Below are 25,723 nucleotides of genomic sequence, written 5' to 3'. Positions count from 1 at the left end.
GAGAGAAAACTTTAACCAGTAATTTTTTAGGCGACAAAATAAGAGATATGTCCCACAGAATATAACCAAATTAATGGTTTAAAGTTTTTTTTTGTAAGTGCATGCAGCAAGTAGAATCGCAGTTTAGAAGCACTCTTATTTTTGGTGAAGGCGAGCAGGCAAGCAAGCTAGGAGTGAGCGAGCAAAGAGGAGCACAGCCGGTTGCTAGTTGGCGTTGGCCTTTGTTTAGTGCCGAGCGGAGCAGGGCGTGAGTGTGGCCCATGCCCGGGGCCTTAATATTCTTTGTCCTTCCTCCCCATCATTGCAACTAGTAACACTCTACCTCTCCGGTGGAGTCTCCTTCCCCGGCGAGCTCAGCTCAGCTCATGTTCCCATCTATATAAGCCGGCGCCCGCCTCTCTCCTCACTCAATTAAGTCACGCCGGGTGTTAGCTCGCTACAGAGTTAAGCGCGTGAGTGCAGCGCGCGGCAAGTGCAAGCAAGCAGTTAAGTTCAGGCGGACTGATTAGCAGAGTGAGGAGTTAGCAGGAGCGGAGTCCAAGTGAGGAAGAAGATTAAGCGCTGCTGTTAATCAGTGTTTCTCTTATACCTCCTCTAGATAGTGCTAGCGATGAGGTCGAGAGGAGGGTTGCAGCTGCGGCCGCGGCAGCAGAGCTTGATTCTGGCCGCGGTGGTCGGCGTGCTGCTCTTGGCTACGGCGGCGCGGTTGTCGGAGGCGAAGCTGAGCCGGAGCTACTACGCGTCGACGTGCCCGAACGTGGAGGCGCTGGTCCGCGGCGTGGTGACGCAGAAGCTCCAGGAGACCTTCAACGCGGCGCCTGGCACGCTCCGGCTCTTCTTCCACGACTGCTTCGTCAGGGTACGTACGAATCGAGCTCGAGCGACACCAGCTAGAGCAACCGGTGATTTAGTTTTGCAATATCGGCCGGTTGGCTAATCGGTGGATGGATGGTGGTGGTGCCGTGCAGGGTTGCGACGCTTCTGTGCTGATCTCTGGCCCCGGCGACGAGCACAGCGCGGGCGCGGACACGACGCTGTCGCCGGACGCGCTGGACCTCATCACCCGCGCCAAGGCGGCCGTGGAGGCCCGCTGCGCCAACACCGTCTCCTGCGCCGACATCCTCGCCATCGCCACACGCGACGTCGTCTCCCAGGTACTACTGAATCAATCTCTGATGGATCGATGGCGACGCACGCCCGCGACCAGAGCCGTACTTAGCACGGCCTGTCCGTGTTTAATTAATTAGCGCTAAACCGTGCGCGGCGCTTGACGCGCGCGCCCGTCGAGCGACAGCTATGATGACTGACATGACCAGCGGCGTGTTCCTCTGCGGCACGGCGAGCCCACCCTCGATTATTAGATGTGAGACAGTGGCGTAATTATGCCTCCGACTCCGGCAGGGAACACGTACACTCCGTACCCACGCGCGCGCCGCAACAGTGGCGGAGTTCATTTGCGCGCGCGCGCCGCAACCTCGGTGGTAGCTAGGATCAGATTCAGAGTAAGTGGCGCCTCCCAACAAACAACTACTCGTACTACTACTAAATTAAGCAGTTCCACTCGGAGCTTGGATATCACTACTACTATATCCAAGCTTGGTTTGCGACATTCTTCTGTATCACTCCTATATCCAAGCTTGGGTTCGGACATTCTTCGGTGTTTCGTTAGCTGGTTTCGTTTCGGGTAAAAAAGCTCGGAAAGTTGAGACCTTTTTGGCGCTAAAATCTGGCCCGAGATCGATGGGCGCGGTCCTAGGCTCCCAGCTGGGTCCAGCTGGTCGGAACTCAACTGCCTGATTTACTCCTACCACTAGTCTTCCAGCTCCAGACTCCAGACTCCAGAGGGCATACGGCGAGTACGTATACGGCGAGTACGTTTACTGCGCTGTCCGTTTCCGACCAGCCTCCTCTTCTGACCGGATCCAGTTTCCCGCCACAAGTCGCCGGAGTACGTACGTATACGCGGCGGCGCCGCTTAAATTTGCCGCGTACCTATGGCTACTCTGGTGGTGGCGGTACAGCTACGGAACTCATCCATCAATGGTCGACTCGAGTCGCGCAAGTTGGGCGCCGTGCCTGAAACTCTGCTCCTGCACTTGATCGCAAAACTGTAATAATCTCACCGCCAGGTTTTGTGCTAATTACTAATGGTGAAAATTTGTTTGTTTGGCTGCTGATGCAGGCGGGAGGTCCGTTGTATCCGGTGGAGCTGGGGCGGCTGGACGGCAAGGTCGGGACGAAGGCCGTGGTGAAGCACAGCCTCCCCGGCCCGGGCAACAACCTGGACCAGCTCAACAAGCTCTTCGCCACCAACGGCCTCACCCAGACCGACATGATCGCGCTCTCAGGTTCGGACCCTCCTAACTGATGATTCTTTCTCCCGGCACCGACATCGCATCAAAACATTCCCTCTGAATGATTAGACGAAAGATTGCTAGAGCTCCCAACCAGCTAGATAGATACACTTAGCTGGTTGCATCGGTGGTTAGCAAGTCCCATGCCACCAAAGTGGGGCGGAATGGGTGGAAGCGGCGCCGTGAGGGCGCTCATCACTTCTCCTCTAATCTGCTATCCCCGTCATTACCCCAAGTGTACGTACAATCTGATCAGTGATCACACATACAAGTCACTGCCACCAAATGAATAGCTGCTGCTCTGTAGAAACGCATGCGCTTTCCACCCTGGCGTCGGCTACATGCTGCACACAATTTCCTCGTCAGACCCATAAATCCAGGTCACTGTGTTGGCTACTGTGTTACACACGATCCTTCTGGCCGTCACAATGACACTGCTAGGTGCCGACGACAACATCTCACATGCTAACACAGTTTACACCGACGTACGGCTCGACTAACTTACAACACAATCTGCGGTGCATGCAGGTGGGCACACGATCGGCGTGACGCACTGCGACAAGTTCGTGCGGCGGCTGTACCCGTTCAAGGGCGCCAAGCCGCAGTACAGCCCGCCGATGAACCTCGCCTTCCTGCGGCAGATGCGGGGGACGTGCCCGCTCAACTACAGCCCGACCACGGTGGCGATGCTGGACACCGTGTCGCCGCTCAAGTTCGACAACGGCTACTACCAGACGCTGCAGCAGCAGAAGGGCCTGCTTTCATCGGACCAGGTGCTCTTCGCTGATCGCCGGTCGCGGAGCACCGTCAACTACTTCGCCGCCAACCAGACGGCTTTCTTCGACGCATTCGTCGCCGCCATTGCCAAGCTTGGACGCATCGGGGTCAAGACCGGCTCTGACGGCGAGATCAGACGGGTCTGCACCAAGGTCAACTAGTTACTGCAACTCTGCTGCTAGGTAGCTGCAGCATCAAAGAGGGGGTATATCGATCGGTCAATTCTGTCTCTCGTCTTCTCCTTGCCCATATGCTCGCAATCAAATTGGTGAATCACAGCAAATTCGTTCCCTCCCTATTCTTTTCTTCATGGTGTAATAAGAGGCACATCGTGCCATCATACGAGTAGTACCTTAGGATATCTTCAGGGCATGCCATGTGATAGGAGGTACACTTACATCCATGTAAATTGGCTCAGTTAATCAAGTATATCCCATATTCCATCATTTTTTGAAGACGATTCATGTTGCAGAACAAAGGATGTGCATACCAAGTTGAATGTATCTGTACTCTAAACCCTACGGCACCATTGTGGATCCAGACTGGCGACAGAGGATTCAACACGCATGGTCCAAACACCTCATAAATACGACCAACATGATCTGTGTACTACTACAGCAGGTAGGCAACCATGTGATATTTTCAGTCAAACAGCCAAGCACACACCTAGAAACCTCCAAACGAGAATGAACACCAACATAATGTCCATGTTGTTTGAACAGATCGACTGATCGCGATTGTAACTTTGGTCCCCTCGATAAGAGATGGAAGTGAAGGGGGCCGGAATGTGATTCTTTCTAACACCAGAGTATGCCGGCCATAAGCAACTTCCTTTATAGGTCAAGCACTCCGTTTCAAGCCATTGACAAAGATTTGGATCGTACAATTATCTTTATGTGTTGGGTTGACACACAGTAGTAGTCATGTCCCTTTCTGTTCTTGATTAAAAGGATCCAACCGGCTGTCCATTGCCACTTGTGTCATGTCGTAATCACAGGCCATTTCAGGTCTCGTTTCTGTTCATAGATTCTACGAGAAAGAAATGCAGATAGCCTTCAAAATCTCGCCTTCACAGTCATCGTTGTGCAACCTCGGCAGATAGCTCCTACTGTGCTTTTTATTAGACGTTGACGAAAGTTAGCTGTATACAACGGTTAACTGTATATTGACAAACTACATTTCTTTTGGTCCCATGGTTGGCTGAAAGAATGGAAATACGAGACCACAAATCCACAATCACAAAATATAAGTTATGTTGACAGGTATACGGTGCCCCCAAATGCCCGCCACGCGCCCCTGCTTTTCTGGGTCGACATATTAATCAAATCATTGGCATCACTTCGGGTTGTGTTCGTGCCTTGGTGCGGAGCAAATGCGCCGTCGCTTTCTTATGCAAAATCAGTTGTCGAACTGTAACTTATCTGCTTATAAACTCCCAACGAACTTAACTAAAGAGAGACAAATTAAATGCATAGTGGCGGTAAACTGTGAAGCAACTACGGAGTAATTATCAAGCTGCGGGATTTTCAGTTTTGCATCATGATCACCTAGACCTGAAGATTGAAACACAGATTAGAAGTTTTCACTTGATGGAAACTAAACAAAGATAGCCTTAATTTCACTTGAGGGAAACTCAACAAAGTTAAGACAAGACCAGTGCCAACCGTTCCTGTCTCTGTCTCCATTCTTTCACCTAGCAATGTCGAATTCGTCTGAAGCCACTTATCCTGTTGCATATTCTGTCGATCACCTAATGCGTACAAGATTTGATGCAGCGAAAAGGAAGTATTCTCGTGTCCATTCGTACCTTATGGACCCCTATTAAGCATCTCCAAGAACCAGCCCAAAGGATGCTGCTGCAGCAGGTAGCATGCAGTACAGCTAATCAATTTGATCGTGTCTCGCTCTTTCTGCTCAAAGCTACATAAAACTGAAAAAAGCAGTGTTGCCTACTTACGAAGATTGCATCTCTAATTATTTTTCCCACATGTTCAAATACTACTCTCTTAAGCTAAGGTGCAAATGATCTGTGCACAAGATCATATTAGGGTCAGGCTACTCTCTAAAGCTAAAACATTGTGAATCCTCCTATGTGAGGATGGCTATTAGGAATGCCATGTCTGAGGCTGTGTACTTAATAAGGTCAGACCAAGTAGGTCCAAGTCTTATCACATTGCATGGCAATACCACATAATTTTGTTGAATGACGACATAGATTCTCTGCATCCCACCACAATCTGAATCCAATGTATGTGCCATAAATATAGCTGATATAACTGTGGGCTCCTAAACTGTTCCTTGTCCTACGAAAATATATTACGATCCATGAATTGTTGTGATGTTTCCTGTGCGATTAGAAAACAGCCCATTTATTTTGTAATTATTACAGGAGAACACATGGGTGACTCAAAGAAGACAATCCAAAGTCTCAGAAAAATGGTTGGAATAGTAACACTCAGTTATCGCATTTATAAAGGCTGGTCTATCAGAAAATGATTGAATAGTTACCTACTAAGGTGATTGCGAACAAAGATTTACAAATAGTACTCCCTCCTTTTATAAGTATCTTCATTCTGCGTTCTTGGGATTATTCAGAGAATTTTTTTAAAGTTCGACCAAATATATAGGTAAAGGTATCAACATTTATAGTACCAAATCAGTATTACTAGAATCATCTTATGCTATATGTCCATATTGTATGCAGTTGGTATTATGTATGTTAATAATTTTTCCCTATATACTTAGGCAAACTTTACAAAGTTTGACTTTGACTAAACCTAGAGAATAGAGCAATTAAAATAGAAGAAGTATAAAATCATAATGTTGAGGCTAATGAAATCGAATGGGAAGCCATTACCTGTGGCCGCAGATGTCACCCACCACCAAGTCGAAACCACGTCTCCACCCGAGGCCGATGCCTTTGCGTACTAAAACCCTTTGCTGAAGCAGCGGAGCGACGGGAGCCTCGCTGCCACCTTCACTGATGGGCCCACGGGCTTGCCCGATGACCCCCTCATGCCGCGGCGAGGGAAATGAGGACCGAAGAGGAGCGGCGGGGAGCGAAAGCGAAACCCTGGTCGTCTTTCGAAGAACGACACAATGGCAAAAAAAAAAAAAAAGGATTCCCCGCTCCGGAAGGTGGGTACTTGTCTTTTCGAAATGTAGAGTTTTGTTCAAAATTTTGGATGTACATATAATCTATCATGTTTTTAACTTGTTTCTGTGCAATGCATTTTTTTGTTGTAAGTACAGAAATATCGAACCAATAACTGGTGCATATAATCCTAACAGCATAGAATAGCCATCATTTCATTCACTGATTCACATGATCGTAGTCGGGCTGGACTAGGATTCTACACGGAGAACTCTTGTGCCTCAGAATTATGAAGCGGATACATTCACGCCCAACAACGAATAAGCCCAAATCTCGCAGCATGCCGAACGACGATTCAGCCCAGCGGCCAAGTTGTCGAAACGCTGCTTCAGAATAATTTTGTCAAACATCTCTGAAAGAGTAGTAGTAAGACCATAAAAAGCTTGAAATTTCAGAGGTTAGGAGAAGAACAAACCTGAATAATTTTATTTCGCAGCCCGTGCATTTAGTAATGAACCGAATGATTTAACTGAAAGGTTCCACTTTTGACCATGCTCTATCTTTGTTTCATAAAACTCACATGCGGGGACGACTAACGACATCAGGTTACAAAGGAACTGACGAAACAGAGGGAGGAATAGAGGAAGGAGAAGAACAACGAAAGAGAGATAGAACACACAACAGGTGTGGCACACCATGCACAGAGTAGAAATACATTAGTCAGTTGAGCTTCAATGCATGGAAGGGGAACTTTGATCTGTAATCTATGGATGGGCAGATTGCTTTTCCAAATATTTCTCCCAAGACATCTATAAGTTTCAGGCTTTCAGCACTGTGCCTAGAGGAGCCAACGTGAAAATTTTGGTCGTTGTTTTGCCTCATCATCATTTCTTCCTCCTCAACAATCCGTGGAGATATCTCATCGAGTGATCATTTTTTCATTCATGGAATTGCAGTTGATCTTAAATAGATCAAACTCATCAAGGCGGCAACGATTGGTTCGGTTGGGTTGGCTTTCTGCGCTAGAGATGCATGTTCGATCTCATGATGGTTTCATGTACACCTGTTCGGATGAAGGTCTGGTTGCAATTGAGCTGATTAAAGAGGGGGAGGCCAGTAGTACTACTTCGTACTCTCTTGGCATGCCGATCCTGTGGGAGTTTCCTTGGAGGAAGTTCTCCGACACAAATTTCATGAGCTTCAAGTGTATCGGCAAGGACAGCGTCTCTTGCGACCTTGTCTTGTCTGTGATTGAAGGGTGTTTAATAGCGGCTTCATTCAGCATCAGCCATTCCTTGAGACCTTGACTGATACCACCATGATCGTGGAACGTAAAGAGGATAATAGACGGCGAGGAACGAAGGTGCCTGTGAGGATCAACTATGTTGACGGCGCTATTTCGTCAGTGGAACATGAAGGTGGATCTTACCAACTATACCTTTTCAGTTTGCTGTAGATCCACCACTATGATCTTAATGTAATCTTACCAACCGCGGGCACGTGTTCGTCGTCTCCTCCGCGCGTCTCTGCGAAGCTTGGCCGGGATCTCTCTAGCTCGCCGCCGGGGAGGCGGCTTCCGCGGCAGCCGGTGCGCCTCAAAGGCTGGAAAGGCCCGCTTCCCCCCAAGAGGTTCACGCCGCCGGCTGTCTTCGGCGATTTCCTCGACGAAGCCGCCAAGGGAGCGAGGCGGACGCCCGGCGACGCGCACCGGCCGGCGAGCGGGGCGAGTTCTTCGCCTCCGTTTCAAACGGACGCGGCGGGATCTCCGCGCCTTGGGCCGCGGGCGTGTTGGGCCAGGCTGGGCCGCGCGCTGATGGGCTTGCAGCAAGGGGTTAGACGGGGGGGGCGTGACGGCGTGCGATCATACGATCACACGTCCGTGCTCGCGACGCAGTCACGTCGCCACCGCCTCGTTCCCATCTTCGCCGCCGCCCCTTCCTCCTGACCCGCGCCTGAGGCTCTCGCCGTCGTCCCGCTTCTTGTGCGCGCTCCGCTTCGTCGCTCTTTCGTCGACGTGGTGGCGTCGGGCGCCTCGGTGCCATGGCCGGGCCGCCCGCTCCGTTCCTCCGGACGGCGCCGCTCCTCCGGCGCCGGCTCGTCCGCAGGCGGCGGCTGCTGCGTCGGCCGCCGGAGGGTACCAAGGCCCTCCGGGGTTCCAAGGATGGCCGCAGGGGGCCCTCATGCCACCGGCCCCTGCTGCGCCACCCCGGCCCCAGGTGGGGTATCGCCCGCCGCAGCCGCGCATGCCGACCGCTCCTTTCATGCCTCTTCAACAGCTGCCGTATCCGCCGCAATAGCAGTACCCTCAGTATCCGCCGCAGCAGCAGTATGCTCAGTTTCAAGGTCAATTTTTCCCTGCTTCTAACCCAACGCAGCAGCCGGTGTCACATGTACCACAGCAGGTTAACCCGCCGGCGCAGCCTGGACAGCAGAAGAAGAGGAGGAAGAAGAAACTTGTCGCAGCGGTGGGGACGGCGGGAGGTGGCAATGTTGTGCCGCCAGCTATGCTGCAGGGTCCCATGCAGGACCCGCAACCGGCGGGTATTCCTATGCCAGTGTTGGAGGCGGTTCCTGCACCGCTGCCGATGCCGTTTGTTCCACCAGTGGTTACTGCACCTGCGGCGACTGTCCCTGTGGTGAAGCCGAAGAAGGCGGGTCGCTGTTGGAAGTGCGCGGTCAACACGCATGCTTCTAAGGATTGTAAGGTTCCTCATTACTGCTTAGTGTGTGACTCTGGGGCACACCCGACTATTCGTTGTCCTGTGCTGAAGACCCCGAGACCTATGAGTTTTTTTGTGGGTTGCGGTAATGACGCCACGCTAGATCTCCAGGTTCCTGACTCAGTTTATAAGCCACAGATGTTATCCAGCGGAGCACCTACAGCTTTGGTACAGGTGTCAGGGGAGGGGACTGTTGCAGCGACAGATATTCAGAATCTCATGGCTCGCATGTGTCCGGGGAACCCCACTTGGAAGTGGGAGGCGCAGCCTCATGGTAATAACGCTTTCGTGATTGGGATCCCTACCGCTGAGGACTTGTCGAGGATTGACGGTATGCAGATGAGCGTGCCGAAGATTAATGCACAGGCCATGGTTTCTTCTTGGACTCAGCAGGATGTTATGCCAGAGTTTGTGATGGAGCCTGTTTGGGTGCATGTCGAGGGTGTTCCGAATGCTCTACGTCACTTCCTCGGTCTATGGGCTGTTGGTACTTTTATTGGTACTACTATTGATGTGGATTTGTACACCTTGAGGAGTCAAGGGTTAGTTCGTATTCAGGTGGCCATGAGAGATACTTCTGTTCTGGAGAAAGATAAGGCTAAACACGGACCACCATGCTTAGAGGTGCTGGCTCGCTTACAGCTTAATGGATACAGATTCAGATTTCGACGTGAGTCTTCTGAGTACAAGCCAGACCCTAGGTTTCGTCCTTTCTTTTGGAAGGGTGAGGATGAGGACGATGCGGCTCATGGTGATGATGATGGTTTTGATGATGCCGCGGCAGAGGGGGCACCAGGGGCCTCACATATGGACGTTGATGGCCATGCATCTTTGCCTCCTTCTGGCTCAGCTTCGGTACCGATTACTCAGGTCGCCATGACCCCGTTTAACCACTCGCCGACGACAGACAGGGGTAAGGCGATTGTGGCTAGAGCTTTGTCGGTGTCGCCGCACTTGGTGGCAACTCCGCCTCCGTCGCGTGTTCGGACTTTTATGCAGGGGAGGACTCGCCCGGTGCCTTCGTCTTCTACTCCTCTCGGTGGTCCTTTCGTTGCTCCCACTCCGTCTTCTACCACGCCTCAGACGGAGAGGGGGCTTCAGAGGGCTTCTTCTTCGACGGTTGGCTCGTCGGACTCGGCGATGCAGCGCCACACCGCGGTGGTGGTGGAGCAGCAGCAGCCGGCCTTGGGCTCGGCGCTGCCGCAACTCCCTGTCGCTGATGCGGCGACGCAGCAGCAGACCCATGGTCCGGTGGGGCTTCAGCAGCTGGCCGGGGGTTTAGCGGCGCAGCAGCAGGTCGTCGGCACGGTGGGGCAGCAGCCACCGCCCCCGGTCTCGATGGCTCTGCAGCAGCCGGCCACGGGTAAGGAGGGACTGCACGCAGCCCCTTGCGCGCCTGGGCAGCAGCCCGCCTCTGGCCAGGGTGCTCCGTCGCCGTGCGGAGGGCCTGGGGTGGCGCTGTCCTCGCCCCGTGCGCCTCAGGCGGAGGAGCAGGACTGGTTGGGGAGGCGCCCCAGCCGGTCCCCTGTGAGGCGCCACGGCCGATCCCCGGCGCCCTCTCCGCCTAAGGGGGTTTCGGCGTCGCGGTCGGGTTCGGTGCAGGGGGCTTCATCGCCATCTACCCCTGCATCGAGATCTTCTTCACCAGCGTCTGGACCGTCATCTTCACCGCGCTCGTCTCCGCCTCCGCCAGTTGCCCCCGTCTTGCATCCTCCCCCCACTATTCCTCCACCAGTTGCGCAGCCGCCGGTGAGGAGGAGTGGGAGGTTTGCTACGACGGAGGATGGCGTGGAGGCTACGGATGAAGACGTGATGCAGAGGGCTATGCGATGCAAGGCGGAAAAGAACCTCGACACGGCAGGTACTAGAATTTCATCCAAGTCCTTCACTTCTTTTTTTGATACTAGAATTTCTTCGAATTTGAGTAGTGTAGGTATTTCTTTGGGTAGAGGTTCGGATGAGATTTTAGCTTCAGCTCATGTGTTGAGACAGACGGAGCTTGATCGTTTAACGGTTGCTCCAAATGGATCCACTGAGCTGGCTACTTCCACTGTTGACGATGACGAAGATGATGGCATCCTAGATGGTCATCTTCTCTCGGCTTTAGTTGGGAGTGTGACAGAAGTTGATTTAGACCACTCAGAGCTTAGTTCAGTTTATGACCTCTCTGCCTCTGAACGTGGTTCTAGATCATCGGCTGGAAAGAAATCTCGTAGATATGGCAAGAAATCTAAATCCAAAATAGTTTCTCGATGAACGGCATGTTTCGGAATAGCAGAGGTCTTGGTGACTTGGCTAAGCATTCTCACATTGCCGATGGTTGTAGAGATTATGATTTAGATTTCATTGCTATATCGGAGACGGGTAGGCGAAATTTCACACAAAGTTTTCTCGACCGATTGTCAGGCGGAATTAACTTTCAGTAGTTTTCTCGCCCACCTCGTGGTAGATCCGGTGGCATTTTACTTGGCGTCCGTATTGATACCATGACTGTCTTAGCTAGTTCTGATGGAGAGTATCACATTAAGCTCGACATTCAGAATAAAGCAGACGGGTTCAAGTGGAGTCTGGTCGCTGTGTATGGTGCCGCTCAGGATGCGTTTAAGGCTGACTTTTTACGTGAATTGGTAAATCTTACAAAAGATAATCCCTATCCGATTTTAATCGGAGGCGATTTTAATTTGTTGAGATTTCCTCACGAGAAAAGTAAAGGCCACTTTGATGGACATTGGCCTTTTCTATTCAATGCTGTCATTGACAGTCTTGATTTAAGGGAGGTGTTCATGTCTGGTCGACAGTTTACTTGGGCCAACAGCTTGCCTGAACCCACTTACGAGAAACTAGATCGCGTGTTGATGGACACCGAATGGAAAAATAAATACCCTATGGTGTCTGCCCGTGCACTAGAACGTATTGTAAATCTGTCTGACCATGCCCCCATCCTTCTAACCACTGGGGACCCCCGTCCTGTGTGTAAGCGGCCGTTCAAATTTGAACTTGGTTGGCTACATCGAGAGGGTTTTCATGATATGGTTAAGAAGGTTTGGGAGAGACCGGTCGGAGGCAGCTCGCCAATTCTGAGATGGAACAATAAGATGCGGTCATTGCGCAAACATCTCTGTGGTTGGGCTGCCCATACGGCTGGTATTCTTAAAAAAGAGAAGGCTCGCTTATCAAAGGTTATTGATGAGCTTGAGGCTTTTGCGGAGGTTAGACCGTTGTCGACGCAGGAGATTGAAATCAAAAATCAATCAAATGCGCAGATGGCGAGTCTTCTTCGTGAGGAGGAACTCAAATGGTACCAGCGATCCAAAGCCCAGTTCATTTTAGAGGGAGATTCAAATACGCGATATTTCCATGCTTTAGCCAATGGGAGACATCGGAAAAAACGTATTCATTCTCTTACTCAAGATGAAGGGGTGATTGAAGGCCATGAGCAGCTCAAATCATACATTACTAATTATTATAAAGGCTTGTTTGGTCCTCCGGAGGAAAGTACTTTCTCTCTTAATGAGGATTTAACGGCCGATATACCCCAAGTTTCCGTTGAGGAAAATGGTCTACTAACCGCACCTTATACTGAGGAAGAGGTTCAGAAGGCAGTTTTCCAAATGGAATGCAACAAAGCACCGGGTCCTGATGGTTTCCCAGCTGAGTTTTATCAAACTTTCTGGGACACGATTAAATCGGACCTTCTAGATTTGTTCAGTGACCTACATTCTGGACAACTAGAATTATTTCGTCTAAATTTTGGTGAAGTAATCTTGTTACCGAAAGTTAATGAGGCAGAAAGGATTCAACAATATAGACCTATCTGCCTATTAAATGTAAGTTTCAAGATTTTCACGAAAGTGGCCACCATTAGACTTAATACGGTTGCGGATCATGTTGTCCAGCCATCACAGACGGCCTTTATGCAAGGAATAAATATCCTTGATGGAGTGGCGGTCTTGCATGAGACGGTACATGAGATGCATTCTAAGAAATTAAATGAGGTTATTTTAAATCTAGATTTTGAAAAGGCGTATGATAAAGTTAAGTGGTCGTTTCTACAGCAAACACTCAGGATGAAAGGTTTTTCTCCAGAGTGGCGCGCTCTGATAAATGATTTTGCGTATGGAGGTAGTGTCGCAATCCGGGTTAATGATGACACCGGTCACTATTTCCAAACACGAAAATGGTTACGCCAAGGGGATCCGTTATCACCGATGTTGTTTAACATTGTAGCGGATATTCTGGCTATACTCATAGAGCGGGCTAAGGCTGATGGCCAGATTGAAGGAGTGATTCCACATCTAGTTGATGGTGGCTTATCTATACTTCAATATGCCGATGATACAATTCTATTTATGGATCATGATCTTGAAAAAGGTCAAAACTTGAAATTAATCTTGGCAGCTTTTGAGCAATTGTCAGGATTGAAAATCAATTTCCATAAAAGTGAATTGTTCTATTTCGGTGATGCCCAAAATGATGTGGCTCTGTACACAGAGTTGTTTGGTTGTGGGCAAGGCCAATTTCCGATTCGTTATTTGGGTATTCCGATTCATTATCGGAGACTTACAATCGCGGAATGGAAATTAGTGGAAGAAAGACTACAAAAACGCCTTAGTAGTTGGAAAGGCAAGTTGCTGTCCCTAGGTGGAAGATTGGTACTCATTAATTCGGTACTCACAAATATGGTACTGTATATGTTATCATTTTTCATCCTACCAAAAGGAATTCTGCATAAACTCGATTATTATCGATCCAGATTCTTTTGGCAAGGGGACAGCGAGAAAAAGAAATATCGACTGGTTAAGTGGAGTATAGTTTGTAGTCCCAAAGACCAAGGTGGGCTTGGAGTTCATGATTTGGAAGTCAAGAATTCGGCCATATTGGGAAAATGGCTGTTTAAGCTCCTCACTGAGGATGGGACTTGGCAGACTATCCTTCGGCGAAATTATATCGGTTCGAAGACATTATCCCAAATGGTTTGGAAACCAGGGGATTCTCACTTCTGGGCCGGGCTAATGGCGATAAAAAATGAATTTTTTCGCCATGGCACTTTCTCAATCAGAAATGGAGCACAAATACGTTTCTGGGAGGATGCTTGGCTTGACAATGCACCCCTAAGTGAACAATATCCAGCTCTTTATAGGATTGCTCGTCGTCAAGGTGATACCATTGCTACCGTAATGGCTACCTCACCCCCAAATGTGACGTTCAGACGGGTTTTACTTGGACAAAGACTTGCGGCATGGAATACCTTAATTCAACAGCTCGGGGATATTCAATTATCGGACGAACCGGACGAATTTAGATGGAACCTTCATGCCAATAGTGCTTTCTCTGTGAAATCTTTCTACAACACGATCCTTATTTCTGATCTACCAGTTGATAATAATAAAAAGATTTGGAAGATGAAGATACCATTAAAAATTAAATTTTTTGGATGGTATCTTCGTCGAGGGGTAATCCTCACCAAAGACAATCTTGTTAAGCGTAATTGGCATGGGAGTACTCGATGTGTTTTCTGTCATCAGGACGAAACAATCAAGCACTTATTCTTCCAGTGCCAGTTCGCGAGATCTATATGGTCAGTCATCCAAGTAGCGTCTACCCTGTATCCTCCGACTAGTGTTGCCAATGTCTTTGGTAATTGGCTTCATGGTGTCGATTCAAGGTTTAAGTTGCTTCTTAGGGTGGGGGCGCTAGCAGTTATCTGGGCGCTTTGGCTATGTAGAAATGACAAGATTTTTAATGATATAAATTGCTCTTTGTTGCAGGTCATCTACAGATGTACAGGTATTCTCCGTTCGTGGTTACCTCTTCAGCGAGTGGAGAACCGAGACCTGTTTACGGAGGTCTGTACACGGTTGGAGGCTACGGCGAGGGATACTTTTTCCCAACATGGGTGGCAGCATAGTCTACGGATAGATGCCCCACCTACTTCTTAGGCGTTATATGTTTCATCCTGATATGTATCTCGCCTAGTTTTTGCTTTTTATCTTTTTCGAACCTAAGACAACAATAAATGGCTGTGTGCATCCTGGTTATGCAGAGGCTGGATGTAATTGCTTATAAAAGTAATGAAAGCATCCTTTATCGAAAAAATGTGGAAGGCTCTCAGTTTCGACCATGATGTTCAGATGTTGTACGCCCATTCATAAAAGGATGTCGCAGATTTTCTAAATTCGAGTGTATCAATACACCAAAAATTGTCTAGATACATCCAAACTTAGACAAATTTTTGACATCCTTTTCTAGACAGAGTTAGTATTGTTCTTTTATCAAGTTGTACGGGCAAGAATTTGAGTTATGACAGAAGTGCAACACTAATTATGACAGAAGAGAACAAGGCTGATCGTTTGCACTCTTTTGATCTTTTGAAATTTTCATCTTCTCCTACGTTCTTCTCTAGTCGGGTAGTAACGGTAGTTGCCATACGTTTACAACTACCACAATGGAGACATGTACACTTTTTTTTCCTCTTTCAGCAATCCGTGGAAGGATTTTGTTTATACTAAGAATCGGGCAGAATTTTGATTTCAAGGTGTGTTCCAACCCCAGATTAGATACAAACCGTGGTAACCCAGCGACACCTACCGCAGTTCACCTTTTCTTTCGAAGCTGTAATCATCCCGGTGAAACTAGTGAAAAAAGTTCGTTTGCCCTACTGTTTCCACGGTTTCAACTCAAACCGTACTTGAACACCCCTGTCAATGAAGATGAATTCTTATTTCACAAGGATGACCATTTTCCTATATCCGATGGCGAGTGACGTGGTTGAGTGGTGCGAAGTGCACTACGGCACTACCTCTGTGTGAGGAGAACCAGACATTGTAACAAGAAGCTTTGCAAGATAGAAACAGTTCTACCATATATTCACAAGTTGTGAGGGAACTGAGGCAGCATCTACAATGTCTAGCAGTGTTCCATGGTAAATTCATATACTAATCAACCAAGATTCATGTGTTTCCCTTTGTCCATGTCAGAAGGAACCGCTGAAGCTTTGCATATCGGGCACCAGTTCTTCAGTCTAAGCCATTCCTGAATGCAGCAAACATGGTACTGATGCTCACACTTCATTCTACCAATTTCATCACCCTCAATGTATTCCTCCTGTAACATCCAGTCAATGAACATAAGTAATCAGGACAGAACAATAAGAATCCAGTGTAAAAACATAAGTTTTTCATCATACAAATAGTAACAGCTAAACAAATGGGGAAATAAAAAAATGAAAGGCAACCCCAAATGATGAATTTGAATAAACCAAATGAGAAGTCTCATTTCTTGTTCAATAAATAAAATGAGACTAGAAAAAAAAAAGAATTTCCTATCATGCGTATATTTTTGTTTTGAAATACACAACTACAGTAATCATTCGCAGTATTCAATATTTTTTTCTATTTTACTGTATTGCACTATGACCAATTTGGAATGTAGAGTGGGAAAAGGTGAATAATATGAAAAAACAAGGGATGAGTGCACCAAATGCTGGGGAATAAAACAACAGTCAACAATTTTCAACTTTACAAGGGACAACACAGACAATTTTCGAGAAGTGCACAAAAGAAAAAGAGAGCATCCATAGGTGCTAGATACCTGGCATATGCTGCATTTGGTGTCATCCACTACAGCTCTGTTCAATTCAAGCACTTGATCGGTTCGTTTATACACATTTCGACTGAGACACTTTGCTATTTGCTCATCAGAAAGGGCAGTGCTTACAGAACCAATTCTGTCCTCCAGTTGTAATAATTCCTGAGAAGAACAAAAGCAAGACAAAACACATCAGCTCTAGAGTCTAAACAAAAAGATGGATACATTCAACATTCATACACGCAAACTGAATGTGAAAGTATTACCTCATAAGACATGTTGTCAATGTCCATTCTCAAATCTCTATGCTGATCATGTAAGCCAAGGCCACTAAGGAACAGATTAGTTTCAAGCACCAGCAGTTGCTGCAAATATTATGACCAGAATAAGTTTCAGTGCTAGCGGCAACAGAAGAGAAACGAACATCGCAAATAAGCGAACAGGTCTGACCTCATAAGACAATTCATCATCATGTTCAATCCTGTCCAGCGCTAGCAACACCTGCACACAGTAAGCATTCCATATATCAACACTGTATTTCTTTCTCATGTCAATGCATCCTAGCAGCTAATAAAAAACACTGCACCATACTATGATAGTTTTATTAATTATTTCCCTAAATAAAACCTAAGCACAAAATCATAAATATTCAGACAAGTATTTGGAAATATACCTCTGCAATTCCATCCATGTTTATGCGTCTGTAGATATCTCTCTCTCCTAGCAGACTATGGAACATTTGTGGAGAACTGTCATCAGGACGAGAACTCGATCTGCTCCTTGTTGTACGGTTACTGGAGCTTTGACGACTAGATGAGTAAATTGCATGAGGCAATTCCATAGGAAAAGGCCTTGCTGATCTCTGTGCGGGAACTTCATCCAAGGAAAATCGACCCCAATCGGATTGACGAACCCTTGGAGCAGTATCGCGCAGAGCAAATACACCATGCTCTGTTCCATCTTGCATCCTCATCCTAGCACGCTGAGTAGAAGGTTGTCTAGTCCTTGCTGAATCCGCGGAATCTCGAATAATTCTGTTGCTAGTTCTTGTTGTTTGCTGCGAAGCTGATTGTTCAGAAGCTCTGACTCTAGGCCCAGTAATGCCAGGATACAAGGAAGGTGAAGGGCCTAAACTAGACTGCCCGCTTAATCCCCTTAATCTTGATGAAGTCTCTGCATCAGAAGTCCTCTTTCTCGTAATCTCAGTCCTCTTACTATGGACAGAATTGGATGAAGAACAGCCTGATGGCAAAACATCAGAGATTGATGTGCAACCGAAGTTTTTTATGCCACGTCTCTGTACTCCGGGACCAGCACCATTTGATGATTTCACACCAATGGCTGAATGGCGAGGTCCACTAGGCTGGTGAACAGAAGTGGACGTAGTCTGAGGTCTACCAAAACTGAATTCCTCTTTATCCTTCTGCTTACGTGGTTTAGTCCTTGAATCAACTGCATGCGGAGAACTCCCTGAAGAAACAGAAGAGTCTGTTACTTCAGGGTCTAGCTCTGTTGGCTGATCTCCAGTGGTTGATGTGGACAATGAATCTTCTGATTCAATCTGCTGAGCAGATGGATGCACATCCTCCTCATCAACTATAGCTTTCTTCCTACTCTGCAGACGGTTGGCAACAGTTCTTCTGTTACTGCTTTCAGCATTGTTTATCTGTGTCGAAAAGGGGCGCCTTGGCTTTTCCTCAAAATTCTTCCTGACAGGAGCTTTTGAAGAGCTTGCAGCTATAGACTTAGAGCCTGATGAACGAAATGAATCATGCAGATATCTTGGCTGTTCCTTATTTTCAGCCCACCTGGTTTTTGTGGGGTTGATCTTTGTGGTGTTGCCCGGCTTATTGTTAGACTGATTTGGCCTCTCCTCATTGCTTTGATTTCTCAAGGAGACGCCAGAACCTCTTCTTAGAAAACCAACTGTTGTTGTTGATCTACCAGCGTTCTCCTCCATAGCAACTTGTGCTTCAATCCTACAACCACAATTTAGTGAAAGTGAGAAACTAACAAGAAACAAGTACTTGGAAATTAAATGTTGCCACAAATAATAGGAAGAAAAACCCGAAATGCACAGTTCACGTACGAAATGCACAGTTCACGCACGAGAATGTTAAGGCAATAATGGTACCAATCTCCAATAGCACCAAACAATCCAACTTTGCACCTACTGTTAGTTAAGAACATTCAACTGCACTCTAAGGAAGCCAATCACATTTGGTTATGATAAAAGCATTACGTTGTAATAGTGCAGTATCTCTATTTCTTTTTACTTTTAAGTAAATTAAAAGAAGAGAAGATAAATCCTGAAATGTAATAAAAATATGGAATTCCCAACAAAGAGGGAACAAAATAAGACCATCTGACAATCATCAACTGCTGCCATCTGTTCCTTATGTATCCACTAACTATATTGTCATCATATATTCCTTATACTCAAGCCACTTTAAATTACAGGATGAACAACACGTCCTGATCGAAAGCTCCATATAACAGTTTTAGATTGCGATATAAAGAATCTGGAATTCCTGCTCAAAACAAAAGGCAGCCTGGGACCACACACACCATATTATAACACTTGGGTCATCGATAACTACGACATGTGCGAACATCATCTAGCATCTCATCCCACATAGTAATTCATTTCAAAGAAAAAGATACTGACAATCGATTTCCACAAACGAATAGAAGTTCGCAAAATGCACAATCACATAAAAAAACAATCAGGAAACCAAACATCGGACAGCTATAGCCGTATTTCCTCTGCCTTTTGAATCGTTTCGAGAGAATCCTGCGCCCATAAAATCGCAGAATCCCTCCTCTCGGCTCACACAAACACGGACAGATTACTGCGTACATGTATGTGTATCTGGAATCAAAACGATCATATACGCAAACACATATCAAGCAGAAATTCTAAACTCGGACAAAACGAAATCCGCACAAAAATCGGGTAATACAAAGTTCAAATAAGGCACACGCCCAAGGCAAAGGGGGAGGAATCGCAAGCAGAAGACCTTCTCATCCTAAACAAAATCCCCGCATTAACACATATGAACGAAAAAAAAAAGAAACGACCGAGGGAACAAAGGTTCTCCCCTGTCTAATCTAATCGGAGGCGCGCCGCACGCACATCCATTTCGTACCTCCTCGTCGAAGGGGGCGGCGGCGGTGGCGGTGCCGGCGGCGGCGGAGGCGGCCACCCTTTTCCCTCCTCGTTTTCTTCTCCTGTCCTCGCGAAATGGGAAGTCGGAGGAGGAGACGGCGTGCGGACGGAGAAGATTTGGTCAGATCCGAGGCGATTTATTTAGCAGCTAGCCTTGCTTACCGGGTCGGGTTCCCGGAGCAGTGTAGCTAACGGAGCCCCGTCAGTGAAGACCACGTGGCGGCGTGACCGGGCACGCGTCGCGGAACCGGATGCCGCCGCGTTGTGGTGCGCGTGCGCCGGCGAGCTTGACCGCGACGGTGGGTGGCGGCCGCCTCTCTCGCCGCCGGTTTTGTGGAGAAAACAAATCTGCAACAAGACTGTGGCCGAAACTGAAAACCTGCTACAGTACATGTGTATGATCTTCAGAAGATGTCATGATATGGCATATCTTTAGGATGATTCAAGGGAAACTGGATCTCTTGCTTTATTTCTGTCTTAGTGAATCCCGATTTGACATTAAAAGTATATTAATTCGTTCCCAATAAATGAAGATTTTCTCTGTAAATAATGCGTATTTGATTCTATCCATAAATCGATTTTACATAATTGCAATTATACGGGCTATCACTTAAAATAGAATTAAGAACCGTTTGGGTTCAGTTAAAGCCAAACTTTATAAACATTGATCAAGTATTTACAAATAAATGTAAATATCTACAATATAAAAACTATTGTAATATTTTCTTCATAAAGTTTAATTTTATATTATATATTGTTTTCTCATACTTTTCGTCAAACTTTCTAAGCTTTCTCTTCGAATAAACGTAGAACGCAAAGTAAATAAAAAGGGAGGAAGTATGCTAGCCCATTGTGATGAGTTATGCTTCACTATTTTGGTTGGTTCACTACAAAAATTGTAGGAGATTTGCGTCGTAGGGCACTGGCACCACCCATTTGTTCTTCCTCGAGAACGTATCATGTACTTTTAACCGTCGTGTACCCCGTACTCCTATGCGGAAATTTTATTGTAAAATCACTAAACTATCCAATAAAAACAATATAGATAGAAAAGTATCAATCATCTCACAAAAAATAAAAAAAATCTAAGCAAAATCTAAACAAAGAAGACAAATAGTCACTCTGGTCGATAATGTTTTTTCATTTTCATTTTCCACCTTCCCCTCGATGATCGTGTATGCACTATAGAGAGGTTTTGTGTTTACCGCTGGTTTCATGACCAAATAGTCCTAGCAGCTTAATGCGTACCCATAGTCTTTCATCCATTGTATGTCAACTCATCCATCCATCATTATCCACATATCAAATTAAGGGACGCAATATCCTCTAAAATTAAATATGATGGAGGGAATATATTGCTCCACAAGAAAGTTTTGAAAGGGACAGCTCTGTTTTCAGGAGATATATGCTGCAAGCAATATTTCTTAGAGCGTTGCTGTGCCAACAGTTCCTAACGAACATACATTATGTGAAACAGAAATAATTGGTCACACGATACTAATTATAGAGACAAAATCGGAGTACACAACGACTTTTTGATCACACGCATACTCTTTGTTTTAAGAGTGCTGCTATGCATACCACATATTCCATATATAGGATTTCTGTACGAAGATCTTTCATGTATGAGGCCAAATCAAGGGAGTCCACGGGATACTCCATCATACAGAAATAGGACGTGCAATGATCGTACGCACATTAGTTCCCTTGTTTTAAACCCCCCAATACTTCTATAAGTCTATACTGTTTTTTAGTAAACTAAGTAGCGGTGTTTTGGAACATGGGTCCATATGCTCTCTATATTTCGAAATGCATCTTACATACATTTTAAATTTTAAAAAATTGAAACTAAAAGTTCGCACGTACATCTTCACGTGCTACGTGCTCACAAAGTCGTTTCATAAAAAATCGACTTATCATGTGACGTGTGTAAAAAAGACAAAATTCAGTGCTAAAAATAATGCTTTTCACAAGATAAACTTTCTCTTTTTTATATAGACCACACAAAATATTGGTTTTTCGTGAAACTTGACGAACGCACATATATTATGAAGATGTACATATAGAATTTTTTGTTCAAATTTTTCGACATTTCGAAATGTAATTTTTTAGTAGAGGGAGCATACGCACCCGGGAGCCGAATTGAATTTCCGACTAAGTAACAACTACTTATGACCATGTAATTTCTGAGACTAGTTACTTCTCTTACCAAGCAATGTGTTGTATGACGTGTGCTACTCTCGCTATACTGAGCAAATGAGTGCTCAGAACTGTAACTTCAATTGTAAGTAATAAATGTAGCTCTCGTTTACCTTAAAAAGTGCAATACGTCACACTGCTCAATGGAGATGGGTTGTTGCTACCTTTTCAAGTAGGTAATCTTGTGTAGAAAGACAAGTAGGTACAAGATGACTTGAATGTCAATTTTAAGATAAATTTTGACTGAAAGATTTGAGCAACACTATCTTAATTATATCGTCAAAGATAACTAAAAAAATGTGTACATCTTATTCATTGGAATGAAGGGAGTATTCTTTTAGCATGAATGTATCTTGTAAGAATTTTATTTGTTCACTTTGATTGTCCTCCAAATTTCTGTTGCTCCAAATATGCTTCGATATTTTTCCTCGTGTTTTTCCGGATATGCCATTTCCATCTTTTGATTGTTAAGTCACCGCTAAAAGATCATTTACCCATATCTCGTAGAGATATTAGGTGGTTAGATCTAATATGATGGAATATCTCATGCCTTTCATAGTCAGTCCCATATCCCGCATCAATGTAAAATAGTGAACTTTTACGAGTTTACATGTTTAACCATCAAATCACCTACTAATATTCAGTGCAAACTGGGGGCAAAATAGTCTTTTTAAGGGGATGCTTAAAAGTCAACACACCAAGGAGGAACCTATACCCAGCGAGCTCAGGGTTTGCCGGGGGCTCGCCCTTCTTTAAAATCTTGTAGAAGGTTGGCTCGACGAAGAGCATCTTCGACAAATGATTTAAATTAGGGTACCCAAAAACAGATTTAGGGCACCAAATTTATTTATGTCGTAGGAGATGAAATAAAATAGGGGCACTCGAACACATAGTGTGCACGCATGAGGTTTCTGGCCGGTTGCTCGTCGGGGCCTAGGTGGTCACCGCGCTAGCTAAGAATTGCCTTGGGATGGCATCGCTGATGTTGGGGAGGGTGAGGCAACCCCCCCCCCCCCCCACACAATATCCAAGAGGTCTAATGACGCATCGGTTCAGCTCAAATGTGGCAGTCGTGTGGTCAACTGTCGCGCGGCGGCGACCAATTTGGCACGAGGTAGGGCTCTTGTCGACCTCAAATGCAAGCAAAGGCGGCGGAGAAGCAGTGATAGTTCTCGATCCGGCGAGGTAGCGGGCCGGGGCTGAAGTGGCGAGATTGGGCGGCCGAGTTAGGGTGAGCTTGGGAAGGACAACGGATCAGTGGTGGTAGGGGGAGAGGTGGGTGTCGTGGGATGAAGTTTGCCAGCTAACAGTTGGGCTGCACGCGGGTTAATGCGCAAAATATGGGGTTGCCCGGGTAATAGAGGTATTTTGGGGGCTGCCCTATTCTGCATCATATGGATATGCTATAAGAGAAGATGTTTGGAGAAATGATAATCTACTCAGCGGTACTTAGTGCCTGTCCGGGCTTGAAGAATTGGCTTATGTACAATGGTAGAGAAGGCATGCCTTCCCTTACCTCGCCACATCAGCTAGAGAAGGCATTAGATATAAGTTATACAATGCATTATTTCTTACAGTTATCTCTAGCAATCAATACGAATAATTAAATTTTGGTAGAAAGTTTGTTGCTAAGGGAAGACATATGCGATACAAATGGAGAAAGTAGCCTTCCCTTATTTTCTAAGAGATGATCTCTTAGCTAAGGGAAGACAACCTTCTCTATCTTCATGCTCTCTCCTCCAACTAAGCAAAAATCTGACGTGGCATCTCTAAGGGAAGGCTGACGGACGCCCAAGGCTGACATCACCGCATTATACGTGCCCTCAATAGACGATCACCAGTTTGCATATCTAAAGAAATATAAAGGAAAAGTTCGGTATATTTGGTATGAAGAAAATACCAAGGACTAATTTCAAGACTAATCAATATTTTTCCTCATTAGTATATGGTAATCTATGTCTGTCTTCATAAAAGAGGCATTGCCTTTTTGTATCCGTGCTTGTTTCTCAGAGGTATTGTCAACCTCAGGTCAGGAGTGACCACTTGATGAAATTAACTGCTGATCCGGTGATGTGAGAACTTAACTCGTTCCTTTTCCATTTGTTGCCTATGGGCCAGGAATAGTACTACCACCGTACCACGTACCAACTGCCCAACTGCAAATTGGTGGTTATATATTGGCATCAGCACGACTTAAACCCTTCAGCTGTTCAGATGACTGGCTAGCACAGAGGCTTCCTGTTCAAAGAATATCTACAGGGAAGTTGCGAGTTGGTATCAAAAGGATGGCATGTCCATCTTAAAAGATAAATTGAAAAATAGGATTGAGTTGATCAAGGCATGGTGAGTTGGCATATATCACACTTGTGAATGGGATAACTTAAGAAAATGAAAATCAAATGTTGGAGTAGGTAGCTCATGCACACACAGACACAGTGGAACAAATCAGCAACGCAAGCGTGTTGATCTCCAAGAAAATCAGTAGAATAAGCAAAGAAAGATGACTTACGAAAATGCGCCCGGTTTTGCAACGTTGCCAACCGGAAAGTTCCATGTCTGCATTCCGTGTTGTGTTCCCTTCTTTGTCTGCGAAGCGTGTCGAAACAACTGCTAGCTAAACAAATCAAGGAGGAGACAAAGTGCAGGGTTAATGGCCGGCAAAGATGAACCGAGTGGCGGATGATTATATGCACAACGGTTTGCATAGTAGTTGCAACCAACAATGTCCCTGGATTACTTTTTATAAGTAAAAACAAGTAAAATTGGCTCTCAATAGTTTACATTTCATTAATATTGCAACCATCTTTTGTGGCGGCACCCGGTCCGTCCAGCTTTGAGTCAAACTTTGCTTGCTTAGCTGTATTTTTTTAGTAGATTTATTTTGTTTATACTAGTATATTTTTTGTTGCTTCCGTGGGCTTGTGCGGGCTGTCCGCTTGCAACCCTCTCGCTGTCCACCATGGTTCAAATCCTAGTACCATTCTTTGTGCTGGCATTAGCTTGTAAAATGTGAAATTTAGGACATTCAGAGAGACGCTTTATACGCCTTAAACTTCCTCTTAAAAGAATCTAGGGTACGGTGGCTTTGTTCCTGTCTTTGTTCGAATTCTGCAAATCCCTCTCCTGGGGTCAAGCAACCTGTTCCCTGGCCCTCCCGTCTTTGTCATATCCTGCGCCTTTCATAAGCTTTTGGGATGTGCTGCTGCACTTGTGCCTTTCCTTTGATGAAAGTGAGCATCTAGTGCATAGTTCTCTTCCTTTTGCCATGATTGCTTATCAAAGACAACAACAGGCCAACCAGCTTTGGAGCCATTCCTTCCCTGCCATGAATAGTTTCATGGAACCACCACGCCACAATTTGCTTTCTCTTTTTTTTTGCCTTGGTCCTTCCTCAACTGGTAAGGAAAACCTTTTTTGCATTTACATGCGGCATTTCTAGTTGCATTGCAGAAGATAAATCTTTGACCTATCCATTCTACCACGCTTCGGTGGGGTGCGTCAATCACCAATAGAGGATGTGCGAAGTCGTGTGACCGGCTGATCTTCTAAGATCTAGTCGGTTTTCATGTTCGTTTGTGTGCTTTTAGGTTAGTCTCTTTCGATCTACAGTTGTTATCACTGGCGATGGTTGTTGCTATGTTGCGCCGGTTCTTTGGGATATTAGCATAGCGATTTTCCGTATGCCTGCTACATAACCGGCTCCGATGATGGAGGGGCGAAACCAAGGGGACGCCTTCGGCTCGCGCTAGTGTTTTCAGTCGTCGTTAGATGGTCCAAGGACCTATTTATAATTTTTATTACTTGTAAGTTGTACTCTATCGAT

At 46.1% G+C, this 25,723-nt stretch overlaps 2 protein-coding genes across 2 annotated transcripts; one reads left to right on the top strand and one right to left on the bottom strand.

Annotated features, from left to right (window-relative positions):
* The first annotated feature begins 304 nt into the window (after positions 1-304).
* Positions 305-3,588, top strand: LOC127312405 (peroxidase 16). Its single transcript, XM_051342942.2, has 4 exons — positions 305-859; positions 969-1,154; positions 2,183-2,348; positions 2,883-3,588. The coding sequence occupies exons 1-4, from the start codon at positions 611-613 to the stop codon at positions 3,290-3,292; spliced, it is 1,011 nt and encodes a 336-aa protein (XP_051198902.1). The 5' UTR covers positions 305-610; the 3' UTR covers positions 3,293-3,588.
* A 12,193-nt stretch (positions 3,589-15,781) lies between these two features.
* On the bottom strand, positions 15,782-19,821 carry LOC127312406 (uncharacterized). Its single transcript, XM_051342943.2, has 6 exons — positions 19,682-19,821; positions 17,206-18,511; positions 16,983-17,033; positions 16,799-16,897; positions 16,536-16,694; positions 15,782-16,049 (listed from the first exon to the last, which is right to left on the bottom strand). Exons 2-6 carry the CDS (start codon positions 18,490-18,492, stop codon positions 15,885-15,887), a joined length of 1,761 nt encoding a protein of 586 aa, XP_051198903.1. The 5' UTR covers positions 18,493-18,511; positions 19,682-19,821; the 3' UTR covers positions 15,782-15,884.
* Positions 19,822-25,723: the final 5,902 nt, after the last annotated feature.

Source organism: Lolium perenne, chromosome 7 (genome assembly GCF_019359855.2).
Source record: "Lolium perenne isolate Kyuss_39 chromosome 7, Kyuss_2.0, whole genome shotgun sequence".
NCBI classification, from domain to species: domain Eukaryota; kingdom Viridiplantae; phylum Streptophyta; class Magnoliopsida; order Poales; family Poaceae; genus Lolium; species Lolium perenne.
Note: the sequence above shows the minus strand (reverse complement) of the source record. Positions and strands in the feature narration are given on the sequence as shown.

Bases quoted from the DNA above. Each gene is read 5' to 3' on its own strand.
- LOC127312405 (XM_051342942.2), top strand. From the start codon at position 611: ATGAGGTCGAGAGGAGGGTTGCAGCTGCGGCCGCGGCAGCAGAGCTTG. The intron at 860-968 runs GTACGTACGAAT...GGTGCCGTGCAG, and splicing joins TCCACGACTGCTTCGTCAGG to GGTTGCGACGCTTCTGTGCT. The intron at 2,349-2,882 runs GTTCGGACCCTC...CGGTGCATGCAG, and splicing joins CGACATGATCGCGCTCTCAG to GTGGGCACACGATCGGCGTG.
- LOC127312406 (XM_051342943.2), bottom strand. From the start codon at position 18,492: ATGGAGGAGAACGCTGGTAGATCAACAACAACAGTTGGTTTTCTAAGA. The intron at 16,898-16,982 runs GTCAGACCTGTT...TAATATTTGCAG, and splicing joins ATGATGAATTGTCTTATGAG to CAACTGCTGGTGCTTGAAAC. The intron at 16,695-16,798 runs GTAATACTTTCA...TGTTCTTCTCAG, and splicing joins TTGACAACATGTCTTATGAG to GAATTATTACAACTGGAGGA.